General features: G+C 41.7%; 2 protein-coding genes across 8 annotated transcripts in view; one reads left to right on the top strand and one right to left on the bottom strand.

Annotated features, from left to right (window-relative positions):
- LOC129179746 (intracellular hyaluronan-binding protein 4-like) overlaps positions 1 to 4,102 on the top strand; it is a 6,965-nt gene extending 2,863 nt beyond the window's left edge. The window contains exons 1-9 of one of the 3 annotated variants that reach the window (XM_054773406.1): positions 108 to 262; positions 353 to 605; positions 1,432 to 1,561; positions 1,628 to 1,765; positions 1,829 to 1,900; positions 1,973 to 2,050; positions 2,456 to 2,630; positions 2,973 to 3,155; positions 3,225 to 4,102. In XM_054773406.1, the coding sequence (XP_054629381.1) occupies positions 257 to 262; positions 353 to 605; positions 1,432 to 1,561; positions 1,628 to 1,765; positions 1,829 to 1,900; positions 1,973 to 2,050; positions 2,456 to 2,630; positions 2,973 to 3,155; positions 3,225 to 3,290 (1,101 nt within the window). In that variant the 5' untranslated portion in view covers positions 108 to 256 and the 3' untranslated portion in view covers positions 3,291 to 4,102. Of the gene's footprint in view, positions 1 to 107; positions 263 to 352; positions 606 to 1,431; positions 1,562 to 1,627; positions 1,766 to 1,828; positions 1,901 to 1,972; positions 2,051 to 2,455; positions 2,631 to 2,972; positions 3,156 to 3,224 lie in introns of those variants that run through there. The other 2 variants (XM_054773407.1, XM_054773409.1) reach the window with 2 other exon arrangements.
- cdc14b (cell division cycle 14B) lies at positions 3,478 to 17,927 on the bottom strand. Of its 5 annotated transcripts, none has more exons than XM_054773401.1 (15): positions 17,649 to 17,927; positions 16,679 to 16,769; positions 16,304 to 16,379; positions 15,329 to 15,421; positions 15,178 to 15,254; positions 13,775 to 13,841; positions 13,549 to 13,699; positions 13,232 to 13,462; positions 12,010 to 12,148; positions 11,657 to 11,822; positions 11,488 to 11,582; positions 6,512 to 6,553; positions 6,302 to 6,424; positions 5,039 to 5,174; positions 3,478 to 4,576 (listed from the first exon to the last, which is right to left on the bottom strand). In XM_054773401.1, the coding sequence occupies exons 1-15, from the start codon at positions 17,758 to 17,760 to the stop codon at positions 4,562 to 4,564; spliced, it is 1,614 nt and encodes a 537-aa protein (XP_054629376.1). In that variant the 5' UTR covers positions 17,761 to 17,927; the 3' UTR covers positions 3,478 to 4,561. The 5 variants fall into 5 exon arrangements, with proteins under 5 accessions (XP_054629376.1, XP_054629380.1, XP_054629377.1 ...); XM_054773405.1 differs by having other exon boundaries at positions 17,644 to 17,762; XM_054773402.1 differs by lacking the exon at positions 17,649 to 17,927 and adding an exon at positions 16,885 to 17,227.

Below are 17,927 nucleotides of genomic sequence, written 5' to 3'. Positions count from 1 at the left end.
ACTCGACCTGTATTTGCATGATATCATTAGTAGGATCATCAGTAAGTGTGCAGTATTGCCCACTTAGAATAATAACCAATAGGCAGACATTTCTGATAACGTCATCTAAATTAAAGCCGTTGGTATTAACGAGGGGGCGTGGCCTCGTTTGCTCGGCTCACCTGCAAGCATTTATAAAAGTGGACCAAACGTTTCCCGCTTTTGTTCGAAGCTCAATGGCGACTTGACCGTCCTGTTATCGCCGAAGAACAAGACTATGGTGGTTTGTGGAGTTGGCTGTCAACGAGCTGGCATTTGGCTGTGAGAAACGTAATGAGTTAAGTTTGTTCTCCCCTTCCTCTGTTACACACAGTTTAAGATGCTGCCGGACGCCTACGGCTGCGTGGTGGCCAACAGGTTCGGGAATCTTCCAGACGACGATTCCGACCCGCTGGACCTGATAAGCGAGGTGGAAAGTGAAAAGGAGAAACAGAAACAGAAGAAGAAGGAAGAGAACGAGAAGAAGGGCAAACAGAAAAAACCTGGCCAGAAGGAATCACAGAGGGACAGGCGTGTTCCTATAGCAACTACTACTGCAACAATGGCCCTTCCAGATGTTGATGCAGGTACATGACGAGAGGCGTCCATGTATTGCTAGACAACCTAGGAGTTGTAGACTAGAGCCTGCTGCCAAGAGTGGTCAGCGTTGCCCTGTCATGCTGGCTAGCCTTTTACTCATTAATAGTCCATACAACACTTATATGCATCAGGGGTGTCCACAGTCTGGTCTGGGGGGCATTTTTTGGCTCAAGTTGCATTTTAGTGGCCTGTGACAGTCTAACTTGAGCTACATTAGATATTGCACTAATTTGCTTTGCCACCTATTATACAAGCAAAGTTGTGGATGTTTTGTTCAGATCACTTGGCATACAGAGTATCGCTATTGCATTTAGCAGAAGAAAATGTATCAAAGACGCATGGGCACCCCTGATGTACATGATTCTTTACATGATATCTCAAATTTATGCTTTATTGCCATTGTGTCAGCATAGAAATTAATGATGGGCAAAAACATAATGCATTTAATAGATGACCCAATTAAAACTGGCACCAATTTTGGGGCTGTTCCTTGTGCTGCTGAACTGGTTGCCCTCCTAATCCAGCTCATGAATGACATCACACGGCCCACAAATTCAGTTTGGACTTAATTGCAGCTAACGTCTTTGCAGAAAGTTCCATAAACAGCAGTCCTCTTGTCATGTATCTTTTGACTAGTGTTTCAGCAGTAGATTCTTTAAATACAGTAGACCACTCCTGTCATACAAATGATTTGAGTGGTTTGCAATGGGACCTTAAACAGCAGAGTGCTCCTGTTAAGTAGAGGATCTTTGACTATTTAAAAAAATATATATATTTTTACAGTATCTAGCAGTAAAGCACTTATGTTCTCAGTCCGCAAGCAGCCACCCCGTGCTGGAGACGAGCGAGTGGAAACCAAGAGAGGCTCAAAGACTGCTGCCTTCGGAGAACGTAGGGCCAACCTAGGGCCATTCATGTACCCTCAGGAGTTCTCTGTCCCCAAGTATGTTTCCAAAGCGGCACATGTACATTTCATTTAGTTGTCAAACGAGACTTATTTGTGCCACAGGCCTTTCAACGATCAGGATGCAGAGCCCAGGAGCCGAGGGGGTGGCAGGGGTAGGAGAGGAGGAAGCAGAGGGTATATTAGGAGCCTGGATACCTTTGCGCTGAGAGGCAAAAGAGAATATGACAGACACAATGGAACGTAAGTGTCTGCATTGTTTGAGAGGTTTTTAAGAGCTCTCTGATCATCCTGTTGTAACTCTAGTGGTATCTCCCCTGATGAGAAGAGAGGCGGCAGAGGTCCCTGGAACTGGGGATGTGTGGAAGAACCAACAAGGTGTGTGACTGTCAGTCAACATCACTAACGGCAAATTAGTTGGCGCAATCAATATTTGTCTCTTGTGTACAGCGAGTTAATGGAGGTGATACCTGATGCTCATGTCCAAGCCGAGGAGGCTCAAGCTGTAGCAGAAGACAATCAGAACATGTGAGTATCACATTGGACACACAAGACATCGTCCGCAAGCTGACAGATAAATGAGAAATACATTTTTCATCTGTCAGCTTGTTGTGGAAATTAATCTTATTGGAAAACAAACTTTTTGAAATATATATAAAATACTGATTCATTGTAAAAACTACACGTCCCAGATCTTCAATAAATGAAGTATTGCAGTTGAAAATCATTGTCTATATTGTGTAATTTGTTGGACAAAGTAACAGAACATTAATTGGAAACTCCAATTCTCAGGACTGAATTCAGGTTCATACTCAAAGTGGGGAAAAATGGGAATTGAAACGTCTTAGTGTATGCACTCCCTAGAATGTCTGGGCATGCTCTTGAGGAAATGTATTTGCACATTTTTTGTTTACCATAAAGTTTGTGTCATAGTGCAGCAGTCGAGGAGGAAGGTGATGTGGTGGTTCAGGTTGCCATGGAGATGACCCTGGATGAATGGAAGGCTCTGCAGGAGGTCAGTCGTCCAAAGGCAGATTTCAATATCCGCAAGGCTGGGAACCCCATTCCATCGAAGGCCAAGGTCATCCACCAGTCCAAACACGTGGAAGTATGTAAAGATTTATATGCCATTTTACACATACACCTTCAGAGGTAGCCACCTACTGCAAGCCAATCACATTGTCATAAGGACAGGAAAAAGGCCATCTCATTGACAAAAAGGAATGATCATTTTCACAATCCTAACAATTTCAATGGGATGAAAGCACAGGGTGAGGCAATGGATGCTGTCATTTCTCAAGTTAGCCACTTCTGCTGCCCACATAATGCCTAAAATGGCTGCAGACAATCAACACAGCAGTCAAGTCAATTTGCCTGAAGTGACCACTCCAAATGGTTCGGTCTGTGGTTGGAGGCAATTTTATTTGGAAATATCCCGTCCAATCTTCAGCACCTCAGGGAGAATCTGGCGGAAATGGAGGAGGATGGTAATTTCTTCCGCCGCTCTGTGAATGACATCACCTCCCTCCTGGACATCAACTTTGGTAGTCTGGGACGCCGGGGGAGGGGCAGGGCAACCCGTGGTGCGGGTCCACCTGGCCACCCAGAAAGAGCCAAACTCATACTGGAGAAGGTTTGTTTTTGCTCTAGATATAAACATCAAGGGGGTGTTGACTTGTGATTAATGCTTGCTTGCTTCCAGGTAAGCGACATGGCACCTGACCCAGACAACCCAGAAGACTTCCCAGCACTATCAGCAGGCAACTGAGTTCATGCTCCATGTGACTGATGTGGGGGCGGGGAAATGGTTGCACTTCAAATACTTAGTTTTCATGGTTCTGCTGTTTTTAAAGGGGTAGTTTCCCTTTTTTGACATTAAGTTGTATGACATCCCCATCAGCAGTGTTGTGCAGCAACAGTGACTTACACCCCCCCCCCCCCCACTTCTTCCTGTGAGCCAAGTTCTGGTTGGATTTCGGTGATGGGGAACGTAGTTCTGGTTAGTTGGTGGGGCCACTTAAGAGTTTGGTGTGCCAAAACAATATGCGTTCAAAAGAGTAATACATTTGCGTCACAAAACTCCTCGAAAAAAAAAGACCTCACAATTGCTCTGCGGTACTTTCTCTCCCGTCCTATCGCTGCACGTCCATTGTGTTCCACAGCAGCTGAAGACTGCGACGCATCACATCTGTGCACAAACACTGGAAAACATGCACAACAATGCATGTGCCGTGATACGAGGGGAGACAAAGTAACCACGCGCAATTGCGAGGTCTGTCTTTTTTTTTTTTTTTTTAAGGCATTTGTGATGCAAATGTATTACTCTTTTGAATGCATATTGTTTTCAGAACCAATATTAACTGGGCTCACGAGACGAAGTGGGGAGTAAGTCACTGATGCACTACACTGCTGATGGGGATGTCCTACAACTTCATGTTTAAAAAAAAAAAAAAAAATCTGTACTATCCCTTTAAGGTTTGGTGTTTTATCCTGCTGGATTTTTGTTCTCATTCAGCTATGGCACTGAGCTTTGACTACCTGGGAAATAAAGAAGTTTGCAAATGTGTCCCTGTTATGAACTCTTCACATTTTCTTCTGACTTGTCCTTCAGTATTTGCAGTCACAAAATGTGCTCGTCCCTAAAGCAGGGTGTATATATTTAATTCAAAAGTGATTATATTAGAATGTATATGATGTACATGAGTGAAAGTCCCATTAGAATGGTTCTTATGATCACAGGATTCAAACGGTACAAAATATTAAAACCTTTTCAAAGTGACTAATGTTAATATTTACAGTCTTCAAATAAACTGATGTGATAAAATAAGTGAGCACTACTTTCAACGGAGATTTGAAATGCCCAGCCAAGCAGGACTTAAAAAAAAAAAAAAAAAAGCGTGTGTGTGTATATATATACACAGACACAGTATATGTATATAAAATTCTGAAGTTGTACCCCACTGGTTACAAAATGCTCCAACCTCCTTCAAATTAGGATTTTCACATCCACAGGCTCACCGAAGTAAAGGAGCTCTGGCTTTAGGTATGGAGTGACTGCAAAGAACAAGGAAAACACAAGGAAAACATTCAGAGAGCAACACTTGAATTACAATTCTGCTGATGTAAAGCCATAAAAGCAATACTCTAATACAAGGAGATAGATACCATAGCTTAGAAAAGCGCACAGATTGCAAAGAGCGGCGAGCTTTATGTCCACTGGAGGCCGCGGTTCTGTTGTGTGCAAAACAGAAAAGCAAGAAAATAAAGTTACAGATTAGCAAGCTCGAGAGTAAATGAAGTACAGGAATGGAAAGTAGAGAGTAGACCAGAGAAACTATAGCCAGTCATACTCCCAAAACAACTGGAGGACATGCAAAAGGTGCCATTGAAAGGGGAAGCGCAGGCAGACCTGACAAAGATTGTCAGGAAAGAACGAAGTGGATTTACAAGCACTTTCTTTCAATGTATCTTGTAAATCCAAAATGCATTAGGTTGGTGTGTCTCACGAAGGCTTGCCTGCAAGTGCGCCATGTTTAAGTTGACGGGAGCGCACGTGTTGGTTGCGTCTTTATGGCCGCCACATGGCTCACAACGCACGGGGCCGCCGGCCGTTACATGAAAGCTGCCCACCAATGGGGTGCGATACACGGCGCTGGCAGACAGAGGTGGGATGTTGTGTTACGATACATGAGTGGCTATAGCTTCTGTTTTTTTTTGTTTTTTTTAAACACAAAGTAGTAAGCACTGACAAGTCCTGATAAAATCAAGTTACCCAGCAGCACACTTCAGTTTGTTGTGAAAGTTACGACGGCGACTGCATTGTTGTTGCCACCCTTAGCCATCCATTGGTGCTGCATGTCCTCCATTGTCCTTGTGTGTTGTTAATTTCATTACTGTGCTGCTGCGCCAATCAACAGATGGGTGGGCAAAGCTTTGGGCATGAGGGCCACTTTTGGTTTTTCAAAGTGACATCCAGCCCGGGCCATTGAAAGGTTAGCTTGGAGTGTAACATATAAATAATATACATTTCCAGGTTGTGATGTGGGTTATATCGTTGCAGTATTACATTTACAGTTCTCAGGACCATATGTGACCCACGGGCCGTGCTTTGCCCACCCTTGGTCTCGCTCCACCCTTGTTATCACAAGGCAAGGTTCAGAAAACTGATACAATACAGACCCAATGTACTACTTGGCCCGTTACGACTCTACTTGCGCTTCATGCTTTTTCAGAGGCAAAAACAAGTACTACCAGGCAACAGGTATTGGTTGTACCTGGTCAGTCGGGAAACGGATATAGGCGTGTTCCTATAGCAACTACTACTACAACAATGGCGCTTCCACATATTGATGCAGGTGCATGAGGCGGAACAACAACCAAACACAAACATAGTTGTGGATGCTGCAATATTATACCCCCCTTGTCGCCACTTTGTTGCAGTGCTATTTTCTTGCTGCCCTCAGTCTCGCCTTGGATATAATTTGTGTCCTTGTCAACAAGTAAATACAGGAGACTGATGCGTTCAATGTCGTAAACTGAGCCAAGTGCATTTGGGCCGATGCGACATTACTCTGCTATGGTTTACACATCCATCCATTTAATGCTTATCCTTATATTTAATGTCACAGGGAAGCTAGAGCCTATCCCAGCGGACGAGTCAAGACCTATCAGGAAAAATGATGTAGCATTTTTATCTGAACTATACATACCACGTGGTGCACAAATGGCTTTATCATACTATTATTTCAACCACAAGCAGAGGTTACCCTGGCCTCCTACCTGCATGCTCCACTGACTGGCAGCGAGGTTCTGGTCCTCTTCCTGCTGTCCAAATGGTCGGACGGAGCCAATGAGTTGACGCTGGTCTTACAGCTCTGTACGCTGGTCTGAAACACCACCCTGCTGCAAGGAGATCATTTAGTAGTGGGTCATTGCTACTGTTACGTTGGTGTCAGGGCATGCACGATGGCAATTGTATGGCAACCTTACTTAAGAGACGCCGACCTGGTGTGAACCTTATTCTCTTCTTGCCTGTGAAAACACATGACAGTTTGACATTGGAGTGACTGTAAACCTACAAGTAGGTTTGCTCTGATAGCAGCTTCAGCAGTCAGGTGAGATTAGTGAAGCCAAAATAGTAGCGAGGCGAGGGGAAAAGCAAAGGGCGGAGCTATTCGTTTATACCCATTGACACAATAGCCATCAGCCCACCAAATTAAGAGTACTTAATTTACAGAATGAGGTTTCAAAGTAAAAAGATAGGGCTGCAAAATCAAGCATGGGAACAATGACTGCAAAAACAGGAGCCTCTCTTGCTTTACGATTAAGCTTAAATGATTTAAATAGCAACAGGTTCTTTTTTTTATATATATATTTTTTAAACATACCATAAATGCTCTAATTATAGCCAAGGCGTTTATTTACCTAAACCGATGAGAGACGATGCTGCGTTAATTGGCAGCAGGCAATAATTGGAGAGTGACTGTTATTTCCAAAATGTTACAACTTCATTGACAAAAAAAATAACAATTTGAGTTCATGATTTGGAGTGCAGTGGAAAGCAAAATGTGGTTCTCTTTGACCACACGGTCATTTATTAACAAGTTACTGCACAGCACAGCAGCAATAGAACCAATGTTGTAATGGTGGTGCGGCGCAAATTGCTCAGCCAGCATTGATACTGAGGATTAGTTCAGTGTAACGGGATGGCAACCGGTTTCACACCAACAACTGAGTAACTCAACCAACATTTTAAAGTGCATGCAGAGGTAGCTAAAGCTGCTGGATGCTGACCTCATGATACATACAATATATCAAATACAGCTACTGCCATCTCATTACTACAAAAAAACTAACAAACAAACAAACAAGAAAAACCCCATCACATCATTAGGTTGCTATAGCCACAGCTGTTAATGCTAATGTTTTCTGACGTGGCGCTAATAATATACCCAGCTACTATAGGAGACTTGAATAGCGGCGTTAATTGGAGCATTTACTGTATTTTTGATTTGGATTGGGAGTTAAAAAGGCGCAGGGGGGAGGGGGCTCACTTACAGTGTTCTCAGTTAGATCCAGAATTGGGGGGTGGGGACGGGGCGTGGGGCAGCACACATTTTTTTGTTGGGGAGGGACGAGGGCTCATTGGCGGTGGAACTCATAGAAATCCTAACCAGTCTATACAGAAATGCAGCATGGAAGAAGGGAAGCCATACACAATCCACCACAGGGCAAGGACACACAGGGAGGAGAGCAGCATGGCTACCAGCCATCTGAAACAAGGACAAATCCAAACAACAAGAGCAAAAAAACTAACAAAAAACAAACAGAGGGAATAGTAATAATAAAAGAGACACAAGAGACGACTAGGCGGGACACAAAGATGCTCTTCTTTTCCAATGGGACTGGATCAGTAAACAATGTCCATGTTAAGACATATTGTTGCTGTATTGAAATATACCTCCTTGTCAAGAAAAAAAATTGTCAAAAAATATGCATATTTAAGCAAATTTTATGTATTTTTTGCTTAAATTAAGTATTTTCAAGCATACAAATGGCTAAATGAACTACATCACAAATACAAAGCATTAAGAAAAACGCATTAAAATTGTGAATGTAGTACACTACACTGGTCACTAGGTGTCAGTAATGTTACTTTAATCTTCAGTGAAACAAGCACCAAACTTGCTCACCGGAACATCAGGCTTTTATTACAGATCTGAATTATCTCACAAAAGCCACAACAGCAATAATAGTAATAATAATAATAATTATTATTAATGCAACCGCAACCCATGCCAAGCTAAAATGCCACTCTGAACTCCGACATCACTTCCTGTCCTCCACACATTCAGAACACACTTACCGCGACACACATTTGGTCTTAAGTGGCTTATTTTCTCTGATTAGAGCTACAATATAGGGTGATATGAATGTAAAGGTGTATATGGGTGGTATTTCATTGAATAATGTTCAAAAAAACATATTCAGAAGGTCATAAACAGGATTCTATGCTCTAACTACGAAAAGTTTCCATTTCTAAAGAAGGAATCCTACGTTGTGGAAATTAAATTAGCCATGACAAATGAGGGATTAACTGTATATTAAGAAATGTGATGTATTGCAGTCATCTGCTAAACAAACATAGTGTGCTACCAATGCAACTAGAAATAAAAGTGGAGATGTTCTACCTAGTGGACAGTGTGTGCACTGATCCAGTGCCATTAAAAAGAGGCAGTAAAGACGGCGTGAACCCGCCCCGACATTTATTGCATGTTAGACACAAAAGACACACAGAAGACATGTACAGTATAAGCGTGCATATGTCCAAAGGTGCGTTGTGCCTGTTTGCCATGCATGGAAGAAAAAAAGGCAGAAAAGGTGATTTCACATTAACGTTTCCTGTCAGTCGCTGCTGAAATTCAACATGCACTTCAGTGGTAACTAGTGAAGCCAGCTGAGTTTCGATGCTTGTATAGCAACACTGATAAGCCAATCTGCAGGAGAATGTCCAACCTGCCTTAATAATATCCCCTTTAGAGTTGAAAGAACACACTTCTTATCTCACAACACATCTGTTTGTGTACAAAAGGAGTGTTAGGGCCACACTGGAGAGGAAAAAAAGAAGTTGAACGAGAAAGTTGTCCCTTTTAATGATGTCAAATGTAGATGTCAAAATACGGACAGAAAACAACATTAAGAGACTGACATCAGGTGACTTAATGCAGATAATGTTTATGCTTGTAATGTAACTTTTCTCTTGTAATATTATGACTTGTTATGGCTTATCTTGGAAGACTACAGCTTTACTCTTGCAAAACTACCTTATTTTGGTAGTATTACAACTAGTTTCTGGCAAAATTCCGACTCCAGTGATGTTGCAACATTTTTCTGCAAAATTAAATGTATTCCAGCAAAATCACAACTTTGTCATTGTATTGCAGCTTTCATCCTGCAAAATTATTTTTTTTGATGCAAAAAAAGTCCAACTTTATTTGTGCCAATAAATTCCTTTCTCCTGCAAAATTATGTATTTCTTGCAAAATGACAACTTTATTCTAACATCATGACTCACAAATTTACGACTTAATCTTGCAAATTTCCAAATTTATTCTCGCATATGTGCTCGTTCTTGTAACGACTGTCTCCTTGCAAAATAATACAAGCTTTTCCTTGTAATACAACTTATCTCACAAAATTTCAACTTAATTCTCACAAATTTATGACTTTTCTTTTATCTTACTGACTTTTCTTTCTATTCGCGCAACATTACAACTTTCAAAATTATGACTTAAAACTCATAATAGTTTTTTTCTTGCTGTACTGTGACTTATCTCGCAAGATTATAATTTAATTGATGTTACATTAAAATACTTAATTTTATAACTTTTTCATGCAAAATCACAATTTTATTTTCATGTTATTATGACTTTGTGGTAGTTTATTTTTCGTGTGTTACTGATACTCATTTGTACATTTAAGGCTTTAGAATCTACTATTGTCAAATCAGGATCAGGGAAGCTGTATTCATTTTCAGCAATACCATTTCACTGTTAAAAAGCTTCCTTTACTAATAGTTCTCATTCACCAGGAGCATGAATGGAAGCCAGGCACTAAAACATAGGTCAGTTCATTCTTATCCAATGCAACACTGCAATGGATACAGCAGAACGGCTCAATAAGTCCATGAAAAGGCGGGCCTCCAAGTACAGTAATGTACTTACCAAGTACTTAATGCATATCCATGTTGTGCCAACAGTGCCATAGCAAAAAAAAAAAATGAAAATAACAAATAAGCCACACCATTCAATGGCATAGCAACCAGTTGTACAGGAAGATGCTACAGCTAAAAAAAAGTGGGTGGGGGGGTTGGGGAGTATCATGCTCTTACCTCCTCAAACCTCACACTCTGCACCACTTTCCCTCAGCTAGCTTTTAAACGACAGGCAACACGTTGGCCACAGCGCCCCCGTGATGCCGCAGCAGAACACTACCACCTGCCTGACACGGGACAACAGAGCCACATGGGAAGATGGGCACAGGCCAGCCAACCACACTGAATTTACAACTACAATTGATTGGCTGTCCATTCATTTGTTATACAGTGTATCTGCTTCAGGAACAAGGAGGACCTGCAGTCTCCAAACAGACTCATGGTCTGTCAGATGATGAGCAAGTGTAGTTTGGGGCATTGCCCAGGATGGCTGCATTAAACGCAGCTACTGTACAATACAAAGGACAACTTTTTTGTCTTGCAAAATTGTGCATTTATTCTTGACATATTACAGCTTTGTTTCCTCGCAAAATGACAACTTTATTCTAATAATATTACGACTTACCTTGCAACATTTCAACTTTACTATTGTAATGTTTTTTCCCCCTCGCAAAACTTTATTCTCATAGTATTACAACTTATGTTGCAAAATTATGACTATTCTTGCAATATTACACATTATTTTTTCTCACAAAATGACAACTTTATTCTCAAATTATGACGACTTCTTGCAAAATTTCTACTTTATCCTTGCATTGCAGTGACACAGAACATGTACAAACTCCTGTTCTAAATAAGTTATTTACACTCTCCAGTCTTCCATTGATTGCAAACATCCAGAAAGACTGAAAGTTCCATATTAATTTGGCTTCCTACTTTCCACCTGAACACCACAAATGACTTCCTAAGTCACTCCGTCTTCATGCTTGACATATTATCAATCACAACTAATAGATTATGGAGTGGCTTATATTCCTCCTAGACCTGGATTCAAATTTACTCCAAAGAACCAGATGAGGTTTATAAGAGGAGGAATACTACACAGCCCCTTAGCTCATCAAGACGCTAGGCTAGATATGCCCTTCAGGGGATCATCTAATTACATCATGAACATGGCAGCAACATCACTCTCTTCATTTTTGAGTGGATTGAGGTGTTGTGCATGAAAGTGGTGGTCCATTGTGGTACTTACGATAATGAACTTGAGGATCTGGCTTGCCTCTTGCTCTTCAGGGCTCGCAGTTTGTCGCCCTGCGTCAGGCCGTTCCGCTCCTCGTTGTCGTCGTACTGCAGAATAGCACAGTTTTTCTAGGAGACAAAGTGGCTCAGAGTACCGTTTGACAATTACTTCCAAAACATACCAGTTCCATGTCTCCTTTCTTGGATGCCCTGTTCTTGTTGCTGCCGTTAATGGTTATGTCGTCCACTCCGGAGAGGATTCTGGTAACGGCCAGTTTACCGTTCTCCCTTTCGCTTAGCATCTTCTCCCGGAAGACGTCTCCCTCGGCCCACAGACTGTTCTGCTTCCTGCCAAATGGTGACATCACAGCACATTAGGAACATAAGATTAAGGATGTGCATTAAGGATTACAGCGCCAGTCACAACACTGGCATAGAAACAGGAGTCCAGAACATTCAGAGAGACAAACAACTGATTACTTTATTTTGACAACTGGCCATTACTAGACGAGACATCGAAGCAGTATGCACTTACTCTTCAACAAAGTTCTGCTGAGGCCCGATGATCGACCCCGGGCGACAGATCCGTATCCAAGCAATCACCTCCGCCGCCGTCATGCAGTAATGCTTCATCATGTAGCAGCCAATCAGAGTGCCAGTGCGCCCCAAACCGGCTGAAATGCACCACAGGTTAGGCTAGGCTGCAGGATAATGTGCAGTATCTCACAAAAGTTGAGTACACACGCCACCTTTCAGCAAGCACATTTCCAGTATGTCAGTATATCTTCTCAAGGGACAACACTATAGACATGACACTTGGATTTACTAGCAGCAGTGTGCAGCTTGTATAGCAATACAGGTTTACTGTACACTGAAAATGAGACAACACACAGCCACTAATGCCTAAATACCTGGCAACCCAAATGAGTAGGAAGATAATTGTGTCTTGCAAACAGTCAAGCACGGTGGTGTAGTGATGGAAATTTCAGCTCTTTTTAGAAAGCCGATTCTTTTGGCTCAACTCACTAAACAGAACCGGCTCTTTCGGCTCTCAAGTGGCTCCTCAGATTTTTGTTGTTTTAAATTAATGATTACCAGATTAATTATATTGTGTAAAATGAATTACTAATGTAAAAAAATACATTTTATCAAATATTTATTATTTAAATTGATTTATTTAAACCTCAGTGAACAGCTACAAAAATATATTAGAATCTTATATTATAAAATACAAAAACCCATCTCAATACACAAATTAGGTAAAATCTCTTTATGCCAATTTCTCACGAACAAATCGTCTCTAAGAGCACCGTAGCGTGTGTTTAACCCCACCCCTCCCCCTGCTGAGTGTGGACAGAGAGACGCCGCCACACATCTTGACCAATGACAAAAAAAAAAGTCGAGGGAAACAAGTAATCGGCTCCCAACTGGTTCCTAATGAAGTGAGCCGGCTCTTAGAGCAGATTTGTTCGCGACCGACACATCACTGTGGTGGTGTTAACGTCAGGGTCTAGGGCTGCATGAGTGCTACCGGCACTGGGGAGCAGCGGTTCATTGAGGGAAACAAGAATTCCAACATGTGCCATGACATTCTGAAGCACATTTTCAGATGTCAGGAATGCTGTACAAGCTGTACACTGGCTAATCTAAGTTGCTACTGTATTGTCTCTTAGAAGAGCACCCAAAAATGGTGGCCGAAATGAGAGGGGTGTACTTACTTTTGTGAAATTCTATATGCTATCTTGGTGCTGCTGTACCTTTGCAGTGGACGGCGATGGCTCCCTCTGCGTTCTCACAGATATTGAGGAACTTTCTGACAATGGTGTCATTGGGCGTGCTCCCGTCCACAAAAAAAAGGTCGTGATGTTCAAAGCCCGAGTCTGTGAAGCGCCGGGCATCATACATCTTTTTGTTGAGCCGGACAATACTGGTGATGTTGTGTTTACTAAAATAAGGGATGTAGGCCTCAGGTGCGTGCAGAGGGTAGCCTGTGGTAGCAAACAAAGAGACGTTTGTGACAGTTGCTATATATAACACTATTTGATGAGGCACCATGCTTCTACACTAGACCTACCGTTCTCTATTTTGCTTTTGGGATGAGGCCCACTAAATGCAAGGAACTTCCCCGGAATGATCCAGTTCAAATCACCATTTTCCGCCCTCTCGTAGTGCTCGTATTCTTCCACATCAAAGTTGGAGAAGTCCAGCCAGCCGTACTGCAGCGCCTGGCGGAGGGTAATCTCATCAGGGGTGTGACTCAGCAAAAGAGCAGACAAATGAGCCGTAGAACGGAGACGTACCTTGTGCACAGCACGGAGGCAGTCGAGGATGCTCAGATTGTACATGCAGGTTCCAAACGAGGCATCTCTGTCAAACACCATTTTATTGCAATTTTTTTACTTCTTTCAGCACCAGACTCTGCAGCCTCATGCAGACCCAAATCCCACACATGCCTCATCAAGATTGATAAATTTATTACTGAGAAATTAAGGGAAAATGTCTCATATCACAATGTTAACAAAAGTCAATCTTGAATCTTCACCAAAAATTTGCTGATTTTTCTTTCAGCCGTGCCACACCCCTTCCCAACATGTTTTGGAAAACAGCAAACAACAAACAAGCGGCAATGGAAACACAATCTTTATGGCGCAAAATAATGATTAAAATAACGAGACATGACTTTTTGGATACTGGATGGCAGAAATGTACATCTCACAACAGAATATCTTTTTTAAAATGTATGTACAGATTCATTTTTATTTATTATATTTTAACACAACAAAAGGCCCAAATAATGAGAAATTAGATCAAATAAATAAATAGATGTAAAATAAATAAAAATACAACAATAACAAATCATAATCAATGTGATTTTTTCCCCATGGGTCCCAGAATTTCTGGCTGCACCTCAGCTACTGGCTATATGATATGAAAAAAGGAAGCATACAATCACCTTCGTTTAGACAAAAACATATTTGACTTACTTTTTGAAGAGAACATATCACTTGTAAAACTTACTGAGGATGAGACGCCTTCTTTAAGGAGACTTCGGATGTGAGAGTACATTGGTGGAACTCTAGCAGTCCTTCCAGGTAAATGAGAGAGCACTCGGCGAACCCGGTGTCTTCCACCGCCGAGAAAGGCTGGTCATCTCGCCCAATGAATTAGATTATTTTTTGGGTTATTTGCTTAGCCTTCTGATTGTCACGCATATACGGGCGAGTGTTGTCCACGTTTGGCTGATGATCCCACCGTGAGCCTCGACAACTCACCATGCTCCATCAAGTGTTTGTTCTTCAAATGCCGTATTAAATTAAAGTTTTTTAACGTGCAAGATAGTTTTCGTGGCATGTGTTGGCAGTTAATTTCCATGATTGCTTTTGTTTTGGCACGCCTGTGCACTGTGAGGAAAAACGGAAGGACAACGCTATTCGAGACGTTAGTTAGGGTAAGACACTACACTGCACGCAGGAATCCTTACGGACTGTAATAGTACTAGCCACAGGTGATCGGTGTTGAAATGCATTTATCTGCATATGCTGATCACGTGATTTTTCACAAAAATCGACAGATACTGATCAGTGGCCAATCGCATCCCTAAAACACGTATAGAGTTTATATATATATATATGCATGCAGGTATACCTAATGAACTGTCTTTCCCTGCTCTGAAAACAACAAATAGACTGTCCACAGTGTTTACCTGAATGGAATATATGTGCAGTTCCTTGACACCAGCAAACTGTAGGCCTCCTCTGGTGCCATATTCAGGTACATTACCTACAAACACATATATGAACAAATTAACTTGCTAAGTGGATAAAACACATTGATTATGCATGGTTTCCACTCACTGCATATGAGCCTATGAGGTAGGCAGCATTGGCTTGTTTCTTCTGGTCACCACAGGTATAAAATACAATCTTCTTCCTTGAAAGTGTAACGGACTGTGCAAAGACATGATTTAAGTGACACAACAAGCTGTGCATTTACTTGTACGGGACACTTTAACTGCACAATTAAAACATGAACCCAGCACAATGTGATTTAAAGTGGCAGCTTTGTTTGAACAACTGCAGAAGCAAATGGAACTTATTTTTAAAAAAATGTTAATATGTGGTGCTTGTAATGCCAAGTGTGTATACTTTATAAGACACAATGACAATAAAAGCCATTTTAAAGATGTGGCTTACGGACAAACTGCACGACAAAGAGGGATAATGCTGTTCATGAGTGAAAAATAAGGAACATATATCAACAATGGAGCACAATTTATAGTTAATTAGTGGTGACATTATAATTAGCGTTGTTTATGCTGCTTTAAAAACAACTATGAATTGCAGACACAAGATTAAAACAAATGTGGGCGGAGGAAAGGGGGAGAAGTCAAATGCTACGCAATGCTGAATTGGGAAAAAGGTGCCACTAAAATCAAACAAATAACAAAAGGGACTATGCTAGGTGTCAGTTTTCTTTTTTGCTACATTTCATTACAATATACCTCTTGGTTTAGTGAGGATTAAAGGATTAACCGACAGCAAGGAACAATATTATACATAGGAAGTTACAGGAAGTGTTGTCGCAAGGCAGAATGTATGTTTTGATGGTTTACAGTGGTTAACTTCTTTTTACGCTTGTGTAACAAGTCAAAAAACAAACGCGTGATGCACCTTTACATGCAAATCACCCTTATATTGCGCTTTCCCCATTAAAACCGTATGATTTTACTGTTTGTGCATCCTGACGTATACAGCTATAGCCCGGTGCTTAAATGTTGACACACATGCATATTAAATGCTGTTTTTCCTCACCCCAGTGTCCTCATTTACCTTGAGTTTCTTTGTCAGCTTGCAACAGAAGCGATAAAACATGGCCAGGTTGAGAGGGCCAAAGTCCGCATAGAAGCTGAGCAAGGAGAAAAGTAAAGAGTTGTTGAACTGATAAATAACAGAGACACGTCCAAAAGTATGCATTTTTCTCAGTTGTCATATCGTAAATAAGTCTACGAAAACAGACACTGTTGCTATGGAAAAGTGCTTTTAGCCGTTTTGCCTGTGATTCATTGACAAAAGTTGCAAAAAAAGCAAAAGTAATGCACTGCAAATGCCATGCTGCAAAAACATGAGACAAGGTGGGGTCCGCCCATTTAAAATGGCCTTGAGTGCAGTCAGTGGGCAAAGCACAGTATAAGTTCACGGACTTACTTTTCATATGCCAACTCTTCATCTATGCAGAAACAATGTCGCTCAGTCGTGCTTTTCAGTTTTTGCTGAAGGACGGCGAAATACAGTTGATCTAAAAAAAAAAAAAAACGGAGGGAGGAGGAAGAGTTACTTTTGTCGTGCACACTTACTGGCTTCCATAGCCTCCTAAGAAGTTTATTCTTCTTTCCTCATTGCTGATATCTTACCCTGGATGATCTCAATGCATCTTGACAAAACATCCTCCTCGTTCATGTTGACCTGAGCTCTTTTAAACATGTTTCCTCACAAAAACATAAGCATTCTCACACAAAACAACTCATTCGTAAATGCCCCAAATATACTTAATGTTTTATAAACTTCTCGCGTTGCCGTTAAAGTGTTTAAAGTGAAACTTTACCCTTCTCAAAAGTCCTCTTTGTCGAAGGAATGCGATGGTGACTTTCATGTGTGAATAAAGTGCGCACTATGCTAAAAGTAAGCTCCGCCCTGCTTTCAGCCACCGCGAGACACCATTGGTTACAGCAGATCCAACACATGACGCCATTCGAAAAAGATGGAGTCAATCACTCATGGTTCCGCCTCTTTTAGTTTAAAGTGCTCCCGTCCTGACGCGCGATAGGCTGTGGGAAAGTTGCCAAGGCGGTTGTTGGCATGTCTCGTAAGCCAATCACGATCGAGCTTTTCCACTTCTTGACTGGAGTAAAGGATGAAGGACGTCTAAGTAGTGTCACTGCGATACTCTTTTTCCTGAGAAACATCATCACTATTTGTACTTACACTATTAATTAGTGTTTGTGTGATAAATCCCCACAAAAAAAACTACCGCGCATTAACCACAAATCAACAGACGGTGTCGCCACATTAATGTGGTGCAGGAAACAAATCACAGCACGCCCTTTATTTAAAAAGGGGTGATAATGTGCAAATGTAAAAGTTGACAGGCTTCATCGTGCAGCCACGCTTACCTTACCTGAAATCTCAATGTAAATATCCGAGTTTGGCTCCGCCTCTGAGCCGTCCAGAGCTGCACAGCGCCTCTTCCTCCTCGACTCTATTCGCCTCCCGTCGCTCTTACGCTTCATGTTGCCTTTCAAGGCTGCAGCACGGTGGACATGATGGTTCTCCTGCAGGGCCCTCCGTCTTGTTGACACGAGTTTTGTTGCGGTGCTATAATGCAGGCATGTCCTCCCCGGATGATCTGCGTGTAGTGCACCAATGTCAACCGAGCTCCTCCAGCCAATCTCGTTTG

The sequence above is a fragment of the Dunckerocampus dactyliophorus genome, chromosome 4 (assembly GCF_027744805.1).
Source record: "Dunckerocampus dactyliophorus isolate RoL2022-P2 chromosome 4, RoL_Ddac_1.1, whole genome shotgun sequence".
Taxonomy (NCBI): domain Eukaryota; kingdom Metazoa; phylum Chordata; class Actinopteri; order Syngnathiformes; family Syngnathidae; genus Dunckerocampus; species Dunckerocampus dactyliophorus.
Note: the sequence above shows the minus strand (reverse complement) of the source record. Positions and strands in the feature narration are given on the sequence as shown.